General features: G+C 40.9%; 1 protein-coding gene across 2 annotated transcripts in view; it reads left to right on the forward strand.

The window, feature by feature from the left end:
• LOC106560377 (myosin light chain kinase family member 4) overlaps window positions 1–14,729 on the forward strand; it is a 69,490-nt gene that overhangs the window by 10,159 nt on the left and 44,602 nt on the right. For both annotated transcript variants that reach the window (XM_014123236.2, XM_014123237.2), the window contains exons 2-3: window positions 11,694–11,880; window positions 12,256–12,324. In XM_014123236.2, coding sequence (XP_013978711.2) covers window positions 11,694–11,880; window positions 12,256–12,324 — 256 coding nt within the window. The remainder of the gene's footprint in view (window positions 1–11,693; window positions 11,881–12,255; window positions 12,325–14,729) is intronic.

A 14,729-nucleotide genomic window follows, 5' to 3' on the forward strand; every position in this document is an offset into this window, starting at 1 on the left:
GCCTTCCTTCCTTTAACCGCTAACCCCTCTGTCCATAACCGTTGACTTCCCACCACTCTGCCTCTCTAATGCTCCAAAAATAACCCCTTTTAAAGTGGGTGACCCTACACCCCCCTGGGGTGACTCTACACCCCCTGCCAGGAACACTGAGGTCCTAGATGTTCTCTGATGTCTGTTCTGGGCAGCCGTCGGCCCTGTAAATAAGGCATGCAAATGCTGCTTAAATGCTCCTTTAACCCCTAACCCCTCTGTCCATAGCCTTTAACCACCCCTAACCCCTCTGTCCACAGCATTTAACCCCTAACCCCTCTGTCCATAGCCTTTTACCCCTAACCCCTGTGTCCACAGCATTTAACCCCTAACCCCTCAGTCTATAGCTTTTAACCCCTATCCCATTTTTCCATAGCATTTAACCCCTAACCCCTCTATCCATAGCCTTTTACCCCTAACCCCTCTGTCCATTGCCTTTAACCCCTAACCTCTCTGTCCATAGCCTTTAAATCCTAACCTCTCTGTCCATAGCCTTTAAACCCTAACCTGTCTGTCCATAGCCTTTAAATCCTAACCCCTCTGTCCATAGCCTTTTACACCTAACCTGTCTGTCCATAGCCTTTAAATCCTAACCCCTCTGTCCATAGCCTTTAAATCCTAACCTCTCTGTCCATAGCCTTTAAACCCCAACCCCTCTGTCCATAGCCTTTAAACCCTAACCCGTCTGTCCATAGCCTTTAACCCCTAACCCGTCTGTCCATAGCCTTTAAACCCTAACCCCTCTGTCCATAGCCTTTAAACCCTAACCCCTCTGTCCATAGCCTTTAACCCCTAACCTGTCTGTCCATAGCCTTTTACACCTAACCTGTCTGTCCATAGCCTTTAAATCCTAACCCCTCTGTCCATAGCCTTTAACCCCTAACCTGTCTGTCCATAGCCTTTAAATCCTAACCCCTCTGTCCATAGCCTTTAAATCCTAACCTGTCTGTCCATAGCCTTTAAATCCTAACCCCTCTGTCCATAGCCTTTAACCCCTAACCTGTCTGTCCATAGCCTTTAACCCCTAACCCCTCTGTCCATAGCCTTTAACCCCTAACCTCTCTGTCCATAGCCTTTTAACCCCAACCCCTCTGTCCATAGCCTTTAAATCCTAACCCCTCTGTCCATAGCCTTTAAATCCTAACCCCTCTGTCCATAGCCTTTAACCCCTAACCTGTCTGTCCATAGCCTTTAACCCCTAACCCCTCTGTCCATAGCCTTTAAATCCTAACCCCTCTGTCCATAGCCTTTAAATCCTAACCCCTCTGTCCATAGCCTTTAACCCCTAACCCCTAACCTGTCTGTCCATAGCCTTTTACACCTAACCTGTCTGTCCATAGCCTTTAAATCCTAACCCCTCTGTCCATAGCCTTTAAATCCTAACCCCTCTGTCCATAGCCTTTAACCCCTAACCCCTAACCTGTCTGTCCATAGCCTTTTACACCTAACCTGTCTGTCCATAGCCTTTAAATCCTAACCCCTCTGTCCATAGCCTTTAAATCCTAACCCCTCTGTCCATAGCCTTTAAATCCTAACCTGTCTGTCCATAGCCTTTAAATCCTAACCCCTCTGTCCATAGCCTTTAAATCCTAACCCCTCTGTCCATAGCCTTTAAATCCTAACCCCTCTGTCCATAGCCTTTAAATCCTAACCCCTCTGTCCATAGCCTTTAACCCCTAACCTGTCTGTCCATAGCCTTTTACACCTAACCTGTCTGTCCATAGCCTTTAAATCCTAACCCCTCTGTCCATAGCCTTTAAATCCTAACCCCTCTGTCCATAGCCTTTAAATCCTAACCCGTCTGTCCATAGCCTTTAAATCCTAACCCCTCTGTCCATAGCCTTTAACCCCTAACCTGTCTGTCCATAGCCTTTAAACCCTAACCCCTCTGTCCATAGCCTTTAACCCCTAACCTGTCTGTCCATAGCCTTTAAATCCTAACCCCTCTGTCCATAGCCTTTAAATCCTAACCTGTCTGTCCATAGCCTTTAAACCCCAACCCCTCTGTCCATAGCCTTTAACCCCTAACCTCTCTGTCCATAGCCTTTTAACCCCAACCCCTCTGTCCATAGCCTTTAAACCCTAACCTGTCTGTCCATAGCCTTTTAACCCCTAACCTCTCTGTCCATAGCCTTTAAACCCTAACCTCTCTGTCCATAGCCTTTTAACTCCCAACCCCTCTGTCCATAGCCTTTTACACCTAACCCCTAACCTGTCTGTCCATAGCCTTTTACACCCAACCCCTCTGTACATAGTCTTTACCCTCCCACCCCTCTGCCCCTCTGATGCCCCAATAAGGCATGCAAATGCTGCTTTTAATATACTATTAAAAAAAGCCCCAAAAAAACAGACCGGCGGCTGGTCAGGGTTGTAGCCGGGTCACGTGTCAAGAGTTTAGTCGTGTTAGAAATGTCCGTAGTCGAGTTACTAGGGAGGGACTGACTGTTTGTGGTGTTCTAGCAGAGTTGCCTGGTGCTTTTGGGTTTTCTTTAAAATTAGTAGTAGAAATGGTTTATGCATAAGTCTGGTATTGAGACTCGCTTGAGAAAGATGACTTGGATAGAAACTTCAAGTTATTAGCTCTTGTTCTTCAGTGAGAGCTGTCACTTGACAGCTGGTATGTTGATGGTTTCCTCTCCAGCAGTGTCTCCCTAGTCATTTAGTTAAACCACAAACATTATCACCTTCTCGCAGGAATCCATTTCTTAATCATCATCTACAATCTGACACCGAAAATCCCACTTCCTCTCCATACCCTCCCCTAGTAACCCATTCTGGTAACCTATTCTAGTAATCCATTCTGGTAACCTATTCTAGTAACCCATTCTGGTAACCTATTCTAGTAATCCATTCTGGTAACCTATTCTAGTAACCCATTCTGGTAACCTATTCTAGTAATCCATTCTGGTAACCTATTCTAGTAACCCATTGTGGTAACCTATTCTAGTAACCCATTGTGGTAACCTATTCTAGTAACCCATTCTGGTAACCTATTCTAGTAACCCATTCTGGTAACCTATTCTAGTAATCCATTCTGGTAACCTATTCTAGTAATCCATTCTGGTAACCTATTCTAGTAATCCATTCTGGTAACCTATTCTAGTAACCCATTCTGGTAACCTATTCTAGTAACCCATTGTGGTAACCTATTCTAGTAACCCATTGTGGTAACCTATTCTAGTAACCCATTCTGGTAACCTATTCTAGTAACCCATTCTGGTAACCTATTCTAGTAACCCATTGTGGTAACCTATTCTAGTAATCCATTCTGCTAACCTATTCTAGTAACCCATTGTGGTAACCTATTCTAGTAACCCATTGTGGTAACCTATTCTAGTAACCCATTCTGGTAACCTATTCTAGTAACCCATTGTGGTAACCTATTCTAGTAATCCATTCTGGTAACCTATTCTAGTAATCCATTCTGCTAACCTATTCTAGTAACCCATTGTGGTAACCTATTCTAGTAATCCATTCTGCTAACCTATTCTAGTAACCCATTCTGGTAACCTATTCTAGTAACCCATTGTGGTAACCTATTCTAGTAACTCATTGTGGTAACCTATTCTAGTAACTCACTGTGGTAACCTATTCTAGTAACCCATTCTGGTAACCTATTCTAGTAACTCATTGTGGTAACCTATTCTGGTAACACTCCCACATATTCATGATAGACAGGTTGGTTGTTTAGCAACAAAACCGATGGTGCACAACTTTGGGGCAAAAGAGACAGGGATGTAAACTATATTTTGTCTCCAAATGTTTATTGAAAACATAAATACATTTGCACAATGAGCACTTGTTGTCTCTCAAATGCATCGTTACAGTTGGTTAGGTAGGTAATGCATTTTAGCCATATTAGCATAGACGTGACATCAGTCAAAACACCTCTAAACAAGACATGGTATCAAGAACAAGATAAACTAGCTGAAACAAGACACCTATGATTCCCCACACGGCAGCTTCTTGTTGCTAACGATCTGATCGTTCAGAATCATAACAACACACAGCCTTTCGCCCCTGCGATGCACGCACATCATTTTTGTGATGTTGTCAGGCAACCCGTCTATAGAGACAAAGAGGTGATACTAAGAGATATGGACTTATCTCCATTGGGCTAAACATCTCCTAAATGATTCAAAGCTGAGACTTTTGCGTTGAATCATCATGTATGTCAGCGGGTGGAAAACTGTTCCCACTAACCATTGTCCAATGTTTCTAACATGATTTGGTTAAGTCTCTTAAGGCTTTTGTGTTTTAATATTTGTGTTCTGTAATGTAGACATAGAAGTTGCTTTGAATGTTGTAAAATAAACTGTGCGTGGCACAGGACAGAAATAGAGAGGATGAACAGGTGTGTTTCTGCCTGGCAGGCTGTGTGGTTTCAACACTGCTGACTGAGGGTGAAATACAACACTGATAAATAGTCCCTTTGATTCTGAGGAAGAAGAAAGAGGACCTTGAGGGGAGTGGGATGGGAGGGAGGCAGCAGTCTGCGGGACTAACTTGAATTTGCAGACCACTGGCCCTTGCTGACGTCTGTAAAACCCTTTTCACACTAATGAGCTGAGCCGAGCCAAGCCCTGGTCTACTTACGAATCCATCAAAGTTGCCAGAACTATGGTTTTAAGGACAGTGTGAAAAGATAATATCCACAGCAGTATAATGTGGTTTGGGTCAGCACAATACTAACCTGAGCCTGTTGACCACTTGCTGATCTGGCGATATACAGAAGTGTCAAATTTCACAAACTCATATAGTTGCTTAAAAATTATTTAAGGATCTCTAATTGTTGTTTGGAACACCCCAAAGGAGTTGTCATCATGTCATATTATACACTTGTTGAGATGACCTCTGTAATTGTTAGGCTTGGGAACCTCATTGCCACTATGCAGATAAATATATCAGCAGTCACTAGCTGTCCTTGGGGATCAGCAGGGAAAAAGCTAAGCCTGCTGTCGCCGCATGGGGTATCAGTATAGGTGCCTGCTTTGTACCATCACTCAACAGAGTTAGACTTTAAAACTGTCCCATTGGCATGGCGGATTAGCGAGATTAGCGAGAGAGATTGAGAGTAAGATCTTTACAGCTACCAGTATTTCAAAGCACTGCCATCATTCTCAGATATAGACAGCTTCAATGGAGCTGGAATCTGATGATTGAATGATACTGTATTAGGACCTGTAGATGTGTATTTCATATTATTTGTTTGGTAATATATTATTTTACATTATTATTAGAATTCGTTACAATAAAAAAACATACATAGACAAAAATAATAGACAACTTAACATTTACATACATTTCCACAAACATTAATGACGTCCCACTTGCTCAGACCCACATGTTCCCACTGTATCCACACTGTCACGCGTGCTCCCACTCCGGCCTCTAGGTCACCAGGCTGCTCGTGATGGCGCACACCTGTCACCATCGTTACATCAGACTCACCTGGACTCCATCACTTCCCTGATTACCTTCCCATATATATGTCACTCCCCTTGGTTCCTTCCCCTTGCGTTATTGTTTCTGTTTCTGTGTCATATCTGTGCGTTGTCAGTGTTTCTTATTTTGTACTATGTTGTGTTTATTTATTAAAACACTCACTCCCTGAACTTGCTTCCCGACTCTCAGCGCACATCATTACTGTAACGGTCGTTGTACGTACTGGACCAAGGCGCAGTGGGTTGAGTGCTCATCTTTACTTTATTAGAACACGTAATAAACAAAACAAGAAAACGATCGAACGAACAGTGTTGCAGGCTACACACAGCAGTACAACAACAACTTCCCACAAAGGGACAGGTGAAAACAGGGCTACTTAAGTATGACTCTCAATCAGTAGCAACGATGTACAGCTGTTCCTGATTGAGAGCCATACCAGGCCAACACAAAGAAATACACAACATAGAAAACCATAGAAATACAAAACAAGAACATTACCCAAAAACCCCAAACCACATAAAACAAATACCCCCTGCCACGTCCTGACCAAACTACAATAACCAATAACCCCTTATACTGGTCAGGACATGACAGTTACACACACCCAATGTTGTTTCTAATGCCCCACATGACTTCAAATTGTGTTACGTTGTTTCTGTCCGTAGATTTTTTCAATACTTAAATAAAGCATTTGATTCTTCCATTCTCTTAATGTTGGAGTATCATTTGACTTCCAATATTTAAGTAAGAGCTTCTTCCGTATAAGTGACGAAAAGACAATTGTCCAACCCATTGTGTATCTCACCACACCTCAATATGCCATGTCTTGAATATGCAGATGGTTTAAAAGTAACCTTAGATTGTTAAACTTCTGACAGGTAGCTTTCTAACTGACCAGAACTTTTGGACTTTATAGCATGCCCAGAAGTATATTTTTCCCTCAACATTGCTCTGATGTCCAAAAGCTTTCAGGTCAAAATTTCGTGAACTAGAACATGCATATCCTTGCCTCAGGGCCTAAGCTACAGACAGTTAGATTTGGGTAAGTCATTTTAGGCAAAAATTGAAAAAAAGGGGCTAATCCTCCATATGTTTGGTAGATTATAAATTATTCTTTTTTTTCTTCTGTTTTTTTCCATGTTCATTTTATACCCTGAGATTTTAGAGTATTCAATATATAATTTTTTTACAAGGGGTGCATTGACTTTTTTATATTAGTCAGGTATATCAGAAGATTGTCGGCATTGTTTATATTCATGTTTACCAATACTGATACCTGTTACGTTTGGGTCCGGTCTAAATCTTTCTGCAAGCGGTTCAATTGCCAGTGCAAACAGGAGACATCCCTGCCTCATGTCCCTTTCTAAAGCATTTTTAACATATAAAGTATTATTTGTGTATATTTTTGCTTTAGGATATTTATATAATATTTTTTAAATGTATTATTTCAGCTAGAAAGTTGAATACTTGCAACGTTTTTAATGGAAAAGGCCACTTTGTCCCAGAATATAAAATACAATTCTATGGGAAAGCTGTCCATCCCTGGTGCTTTTCTCCAAGCGACTGTTTTAACAGTGTCTAATATACATTTTCTTTCTATTTCTTGTGATACATTTTTATCTAATGATAGTTGCTTCAGGGTTATTGAGTCTAAGAAGGCTGTAGTATCAGTCCAATTATTATTTAATTCTGTTTTTATAGGTTTTCATTGAAGCTTTAAATTTTTTTATTAATTGCATTGTTGTTTCTAATTAAAGCATTTGTATCCGTATCTTTTAAAATTATAACTAGTTTGGCGTGTATTTGTTTTGGGAGGGCTGCGAGGTGTTTGCCAGGTTTATTTGCCATTACATAGTATGCTTTATTTTAGTTTAAGCTGTAGTTGTTGGCACTCTTCAAAAGTACAAGATCATATTACTATTTAAGTTCAGAAATGTTAGTTTCTTCATTACCTTGTAACGATTTGTTTATGGGTTGTTTAATTTGAACTTATAACTCAGATGTAACTTTTGCCGAGTATGAGATTATCATTCCCCTAATGTATGCCTTAAAAGCATCCCAAATTATGTGGTGGCTACATTTGTAATGGTAAAGGTCTTTATTTTTTTGTTTACGTATTTAATACATAACTGTATTTTCTGTTGGTGTAATTAAGCATTATACAGGAGAATGATCTGATATCACTATATCATGGATTTTAGAAACCAGTATACAGTATTGTTAAGTGCATAAAAAATATAGTCAATTCTGGAATAGCTTTTCTTACTTTGAGAATAAAAGGAGTAGTCTTTTGTAGTTGGGAATAATAATCTCTAGTTGTCCTGGCCTCTTTGGAGACTCCTTGATTTTCCCTTTTTTATTGCTATGTCTGTCTAACTTGCTGAATGCTTGATTTAGGGCACCTACTAAAATAATAGTTTCTGTCTGGGTTTGATCTAATATAGCTTGAGTTCTATCTAAAATAAAAGCAGGGTTGTCTCTGGGGGGATATACAATGAACGTGTATTTGCAATATGAGAAAACATCCTTCTCGGTCCCTGTGCTGGGATATAAGGGAAAGGGTGTATTCTTATTTATCAAGATGACTAGACCTCTGCTGTTACTACAGTAGGTGGCAGCATATGACTCTCCAACCCAGCTCCACATTAAATATTACATTTTACATTTTTGAAGTGTAGCTCTTGCAGGAAAATCACATCTGCTGATAATCTCATATAATGTTTTTGTAGCCATCATGAAGTCTGTGCTCATTCCATGTAATACACTGAATTTTGTTGGCCTTTACTTGTATAGAATCAAAGTTAATCTTGTCAGTTCCGTCTGTCATTGAAGAACCAGATAAACATTTTAGCAGACGTCATATGAGAGCGGTGGACATCCCATGGATATGGAAGTGTCATAGTATGAATACATAATTATTGTATCCTTTACATATATAAAACATGTAAACATATAAGCTAGAGCAAACATTTAACAGAAAACACACAAAAACATAAAGCAAGTACTTCGTTGTACTTTGAGGCTCTATGCCTTTTTAGGGCTTTTAAGCTCTAACTCCTCCCCTAACGTACCAAAAATCTGTGGATTATGTCATGTAAATAATTGGAGAAAGACTACCACTTAAATACTGTGGTCAGTTTGTAATGCCTTGTGAATTAAATGAAAGTACAGTTGCTGGTGGGGCTCTACTTGGGGAGAGTGGATCCACCAAGAGGCTGAAGTGAGATGAGTGGAGGAATCACACATACTTCAGGCAAGTATTTGATGCCTTCCCAGCTTCCCTGTCCCAATCCTTTGGATACAGTCCATCTCCACTTTACCAATAACCAGCATTGGATCTTAACTATAATGTCGAACAAGGAGTAATAATGACTTGATGTCGTCTCCTAGTTTGGCCAGAACTCGTATTCATTTTACAGCAGTTTTGCAAGTCACAAAAAATAAATAAAATGACATTGTAGTATACATCAATACTTTCTTCCATCTTTCCCAGAACAAGCCATTCTCTCTCCACCTCCCCTCCATATATTCCTCCCCCCTTTACCCCCTCCCCACCCAAGCCAACCTTGTCCCACGCTCCCATCCTTCCCCATCCTTTCCCACCCTTGTCCACCCAAGCCAAGCTTGTCACAACCTATATCCTTCACCCTCCCCCACACTTCCATTCATATGCAGAGGCGCACACACACACATACAGTACACCCACACACACCTACACCTACACGCCCACATACACACATCCATAGAACGGTTAATGACATACACGCTATGTTTCCCCCTTTGTATTGTCTTTTCAGTGTCCATGTAGCCCATTGGTATCAGCTACTTTTATCGTTACTTCCTAGAGAAGAAAAGTTACTTGGGGAAAGTAGAGTATAGATTGTATATTGGGGAGGGAGAAATAATATTATCTCAATTTATGATAAGCTGGTCTTAGACATCACTGTATGTAGCCAAGAGTGCTTATTCCTTTTTCCCGTTTTGTCCTATCCTCAGGGCAGGGGGCTCTCCTCCTTCAACTGGAAAGTTTTTGTTGTAGCTTGTTTAGAGCTTCCTCTGTGCTTGTGAATGCCATCCTTTCCGTTTCTTTCCATACCCACAGCACAGCTGGGAAGCAGCCGTGGAGCTGAGATTTCATTCCTTTCCTCCCAGTGACTGATCGGAATGTATTCCTTGCAGGTTTTTTTCTCGGCTAGTGGAGGTTCCACTGAGGAGGAAGGGGAGGACAATCCTCCTCAGTGGTTTTCATAAAAATGTAAATAGTGAAAGATAAAAAAAAAGTTAGCCTTTTTAGATAAAACCACACTAAATACTGTATTTCACTTCACCAAATAACTGACTAAAACACACTGTTTTGCAATAAAGGTATACAGTAGCCTCAACAGCACTCTCTGGGGTAGCACCATGGTGTAGCCGGATGACAGCTAGTTTCTGTCCTCTTCTGGGTACATTGACTTCAATAGAAAACCTAGGAGGCTCATGGTTCTCAACCCCTTCCATAGACTTACACTGTAATTATGACAACTTCCAGAGGACGTCCTCCAACCTATCAACCTACCTGCTCTTTCCATGACATAGACTGACCAGGTGAATCCAGTTGAAAGCTATGATCCCTTATTGATGTCACTTGTTAAATCCACTTTAATTAGTGCAGACGAAGGGGAGGAGACAGGTTAAAGAAGGATTTAATAAGCCTTGAGAAAATTGAGACATGGATTGTGTATGTGTATGTGTGCCTTTGAACGGGCTTTGGCAGTAGTTGCCAGGCGCACTGGTTTATGTCAAGAATCCTAATGTTTGATATAATCTGTGTATGTGGCTGCTATGAAAGTGAACTGTGTGTGCGGGTGATCAGGGGTCTATTCATTCCACCGATTCTGTTGAAAAACCTTTCTTAAACGGAAATAAGCGGAATGAAACTAGGATAATGAAACTAGGACAAACCTGAATTTATCCAAGAGAATCTCTTGTTTGCAACTGTTTGGACTAATGATTACACCCTAGATCCGCTAGATTCAGGCAAGAGCGTGCAAGGCGGTATTGAATGTGTCACTGTCTGTCACCTTGATTACTCACATTTTTCTCTCGACCTGTGTACCTACGTATTGAACTTTTATTTGTAGGCTAGGTTGTAGCAACCTCATGATGGGTATAGTGAAAATTAGAGTATCATGTAGTAGCCTAAACCTATCAATGTTTCATTGATCTGGGTGAATGGAATATGAATAACAGTCATCCAACATACTGTACTAGAAATAAGGCTATGCTCATTAAAAAAATCCTCCTCCCTAATCTTAAACGGCACCACTCTTCTCAACCTAGCAGACAGGTCCTGTATGAAATAAATGGACTGGCCTTGGATTTTGATCTCCTTTCCCCCCTGTGCCTTCATAATGTTGACTTTGATCTGATTGTTCCACAGCTTGAAGATTACCATGCGAGGGTGTTTAGCGTTCTTCTGTTTCATGCCGATTCTATGGCATCGTTCCAGATCCTCTGATGATATACCCACGTCAACTTCTTCTGATATCAGTTTGACAATGTAGCTGGAAAGATCTCCTTTTTCCTCATCTTCCAGTAAGGACAATATTCTCATGTTGTTTTGTCTCATTCTGTATTCTTGCTGGTCCAATTCATCTTCTAAAGTTTGCAACTTTGTTTCCAAAATGCTAATTTTGTTGCCTTGTTCGTTCCTGCACACGTCTTGTTTGTGCATGTCTGACACGATAGCGAATGTACTTCTTTAACAACAGAATGTACCAGTTACTTTTGGTGAGCATTGAGATCATTTTAGCTTTGTTTTCCTGGATATCCTTTAGCTGTTCATTATTCTCGTTTGGGTTACCAAGTTGCTCCTTGTCTATTCCTCTGGGGGAAGCCATGGCTTGTTGGATTTGTGTCGCCGCGCAGCTTTACCAACTATTGTACATAACTGACCACTCACTCTCTCCCATTTGCTTGGGGAAATGTTTATTTATTGATTTTAGAGGCTTAATTTCATCTTTGTTGTCTGGTTTCTACATATAAACAGTTTTGTCGGTACAAACGGAGCTACTCACAGCCCATGTCTCCTATTGGTACAAACATGTGCCACTCTTCTCTTAGATGTGCAATTCAATATTATATGGGAGACATATTTCCTCTCATGGGCAATACAATATTCTTCTATTCTATTCCAAACTGATCTAATTTTGTTTGTTTGTACGTTGTGGTTGTAGGTCGGACAAGAAGCCTTCCCCATGCTGTGAAGGCCGTAGCAGTGAGTCAGCCCCACAAAGCAGAAAGCAGAATGGCAAAGTCCATCAGACCCGCTTGCCGCTTGCCGCTTGCCGACACCTGGAGAAGGTGGAGACCATGAGGAGCTTCTGGGAGCTCAAACACGTGGAGCAGGAGGGAGAACAACAGGTTGGGCCAGCACCCCAAATACTCACATATTTGTTCCCCTCCATCCTCTTATCTCTTATCTGTACCCTCATTCATACCTTAACCCTCGACAAGTAGGATTATCACCCCCATTCTCATCTTTAACCGAACAGGTAGGGCTATCACCACCGATCCTCACCTACACCCCTCCAACAGTGGAGTCTGCACCCAAAACCTTTACCTATACCTTTACCCCTCATTCTCTTACCCCTTAAATGTATCATCAACCCTCATTCATAATATAACCATAACCCCCTTAACTTAACCCCTCATCATCTCACCTTTCAGGCTACCCCGAATTCTCACCGTATACTCTCTTCATCCTCTCACCTGTACCTCTCTTCCTCTCACATTTAGGGTAACCCCTGCCCTCAGCTATTGCCCCTCATCCTCAAACAAGTGGAGAAGAAAGGAGACTATCAACAGGTAGGACCATTACCCCTATCTTTACAACATCATTGTCAAGTGTGAACCTAATTAAGAATTTAATTGTACTGTGTACCTTGTGTATCCTGTGCATACAGGGCTCTAAAGTGCGACCATTTGCAATGAAATATTTTGGGAGCACTGTGTCTCCCAGATAATATTTTTTGTAATGATGAGGCTTCACTGTACCATTGTTTCCAAGTGCCCTAGAGAAACAAGGGAGTACATATTCGTTAGCATTATGGCTGCACAATTACTACAGTGAAAACGGATTACTTCTAGCCCAACCAGATCAAAAGATCTGACCGGGACCACATTTTATATTCATAAACCATGCCTCGGGCATTCTAAAACTACTCGCGCCTCAACCTTTCTTTACATGTTGTTCAGTCACATTGCCTCATTGGCTAGCTAGCTAACAACGTGGTAACTTTACCAGTATATTAAAACATTTGGGGGCGCAGAAATAAAAGGGAAAGGGATAGCTTCTACTTCAGGAGATCAATGACTATGACTCTGATAAAATAAAGGTTCAATCAAAAAAATATCATAGCAATGAATGACATATCTACATGTAGTCATCACAAACCTGACGTTTTTAAAGAGACAGTGTACAATGTTCAATGTAATGCATCTCAATCAGAAAATAGTGCATTTAAACAATGTAGAAACCTAATATTCCACAAATTACTTTGTAATTTCAATGACAGGTATTTACAGTGTTACATATTAGTTTATAGGGCATACCATGTGCTTCAAAAGTACCTAGAATTTATATTGGCCCAATATAGGCTGTATTATTTCATGTAGTGCCCCTAACTTTTTTAAATTCGGAGCACCAGTGCTATCAATTATTTATTTTTTATTTAGAGCCGTGTGTGCATATGACAAATATACTTGACTTGACTCACTAAGCTAAGCCTGTGTTCACTCTCCTATTCAGAGCCTTGTGTTTTTATCCTGTGGTTATAGCCTGTGGGTATAGCCTGTAGGTATAGCCTGTGGGTATAGCCTGTGGGTATAGCCTGTGGTTATAGCCTGTGGTTATAGCCTGTGGTTATAGCCTGTGGGTGTAGCCTGTGGGTGTAGCCTGTGGGTGTAGCCTGTGGTTATAGCCTGTGGGTATAGCCTGTGGGTATAGCCTGTGGGTATAGCCTGTGGTTATAGCCTGTGGTTATAGCCTATGGGTATAGCCTGTGGTTATAGTAAAGATGAGGCTAAGGCTCTGTGATTCTGCATTCAGAGACTATCTCACACGCTACAGTGGACGTGATTGTGATGAGATGCCAGCACTGAAACCAGCATCTGAATAAGAACCGCCACAAGGTGGTGTCTAGGGACTGAGTAAGATGTGTTATGTTGGTATATTTCACAATAGTTAAACAGAAAGCCACAGTAATGTGCTGCTATTGAACATGCCATGAGTGTATTTCTGCTATACTGTATCTGTGTGGATTTTTTCTTTTCATTTCCATGAGTGTGTGGACTTGTAGAGGTCAGATATCCAATACGAAGGGGTCTTGTCACAGCGGTGTATTGCTGTCAGTGCCTACAACTAAAGTAGAAAAACAATCACGATCATATTATGATCATTTCAAGTACAACCTCCTTCAAAAATAGCTGCTATGATTGATTGTATTTTGTGAACCAGGGTGGATTGGGAGTGTGTTTGTGCATCACAACAGAAGTCTTCTTCAGGCTGAACATCAAATGAAATCTGGTCTGCTTTCCCTTTCTATATGTACCACTGCTGCCCAAACTACAGCCAATGAGAGCCCAAGGAAATGTTCCAATCAGACTCTGGCTGCGTGTGTAACTCAAGATCCCTGGCTATTTGAATCTAACTGCATCTACACTCTCTCTCTCAGCATGTTCCAGGGCATCAAGGCACTGCACAGATTCACAAATCTTATTCACATATAGGTATTTACAATGCACAATGATTTGTAGATCAGTGATTCTAAACAGCACCTTGCTCGTTCTCTGTCTTGTTTATCTAAGAGAGGCATGTCTTACGACACAACAGACACTGTCTAGTAGCTGCGTTTACAAGGCAGCTTCTCTTCTGTTCCTTACTGAGGTCAGGTTCCTTTCAAATGTATATCTGATGGGTCCTGCTCTCTAACTCCTGCTTTCGTCCCAAATGGCACCATGTTCCCTATTTATTGCATTCATTTTGACCAGAGCCCATAGGGAATAGTGTTTTTGATTTGATTTGATTTGATTTGGATCTCTTTTAGTCCCCATTTGGACTAATCTTCCAAGAGTCCTTAAATATTAAAATACAATTTATATACGAACACAATTTCACATATAACACACTATTAGAAACATACATAATATACTAACGTAATAAACCAATAAATAATCAATCTAAAAAATATGAATTCTTCTATATCAGTAAT

The sequence above is a fragment of the Salmo salar genome, chromosome ssa10 (genome assembly GCF_905237065.1).
Source record: "Salmo salar chromosome ssa10, Ssal_v3.1, whole genome shotgun sequence".
NCBI classification, from domain to species: Eukaryota; Metazoa; Chordata; class Actinopteri; order Salmoniformes; family Salmonidae; genus Salmo; species Salmo salar.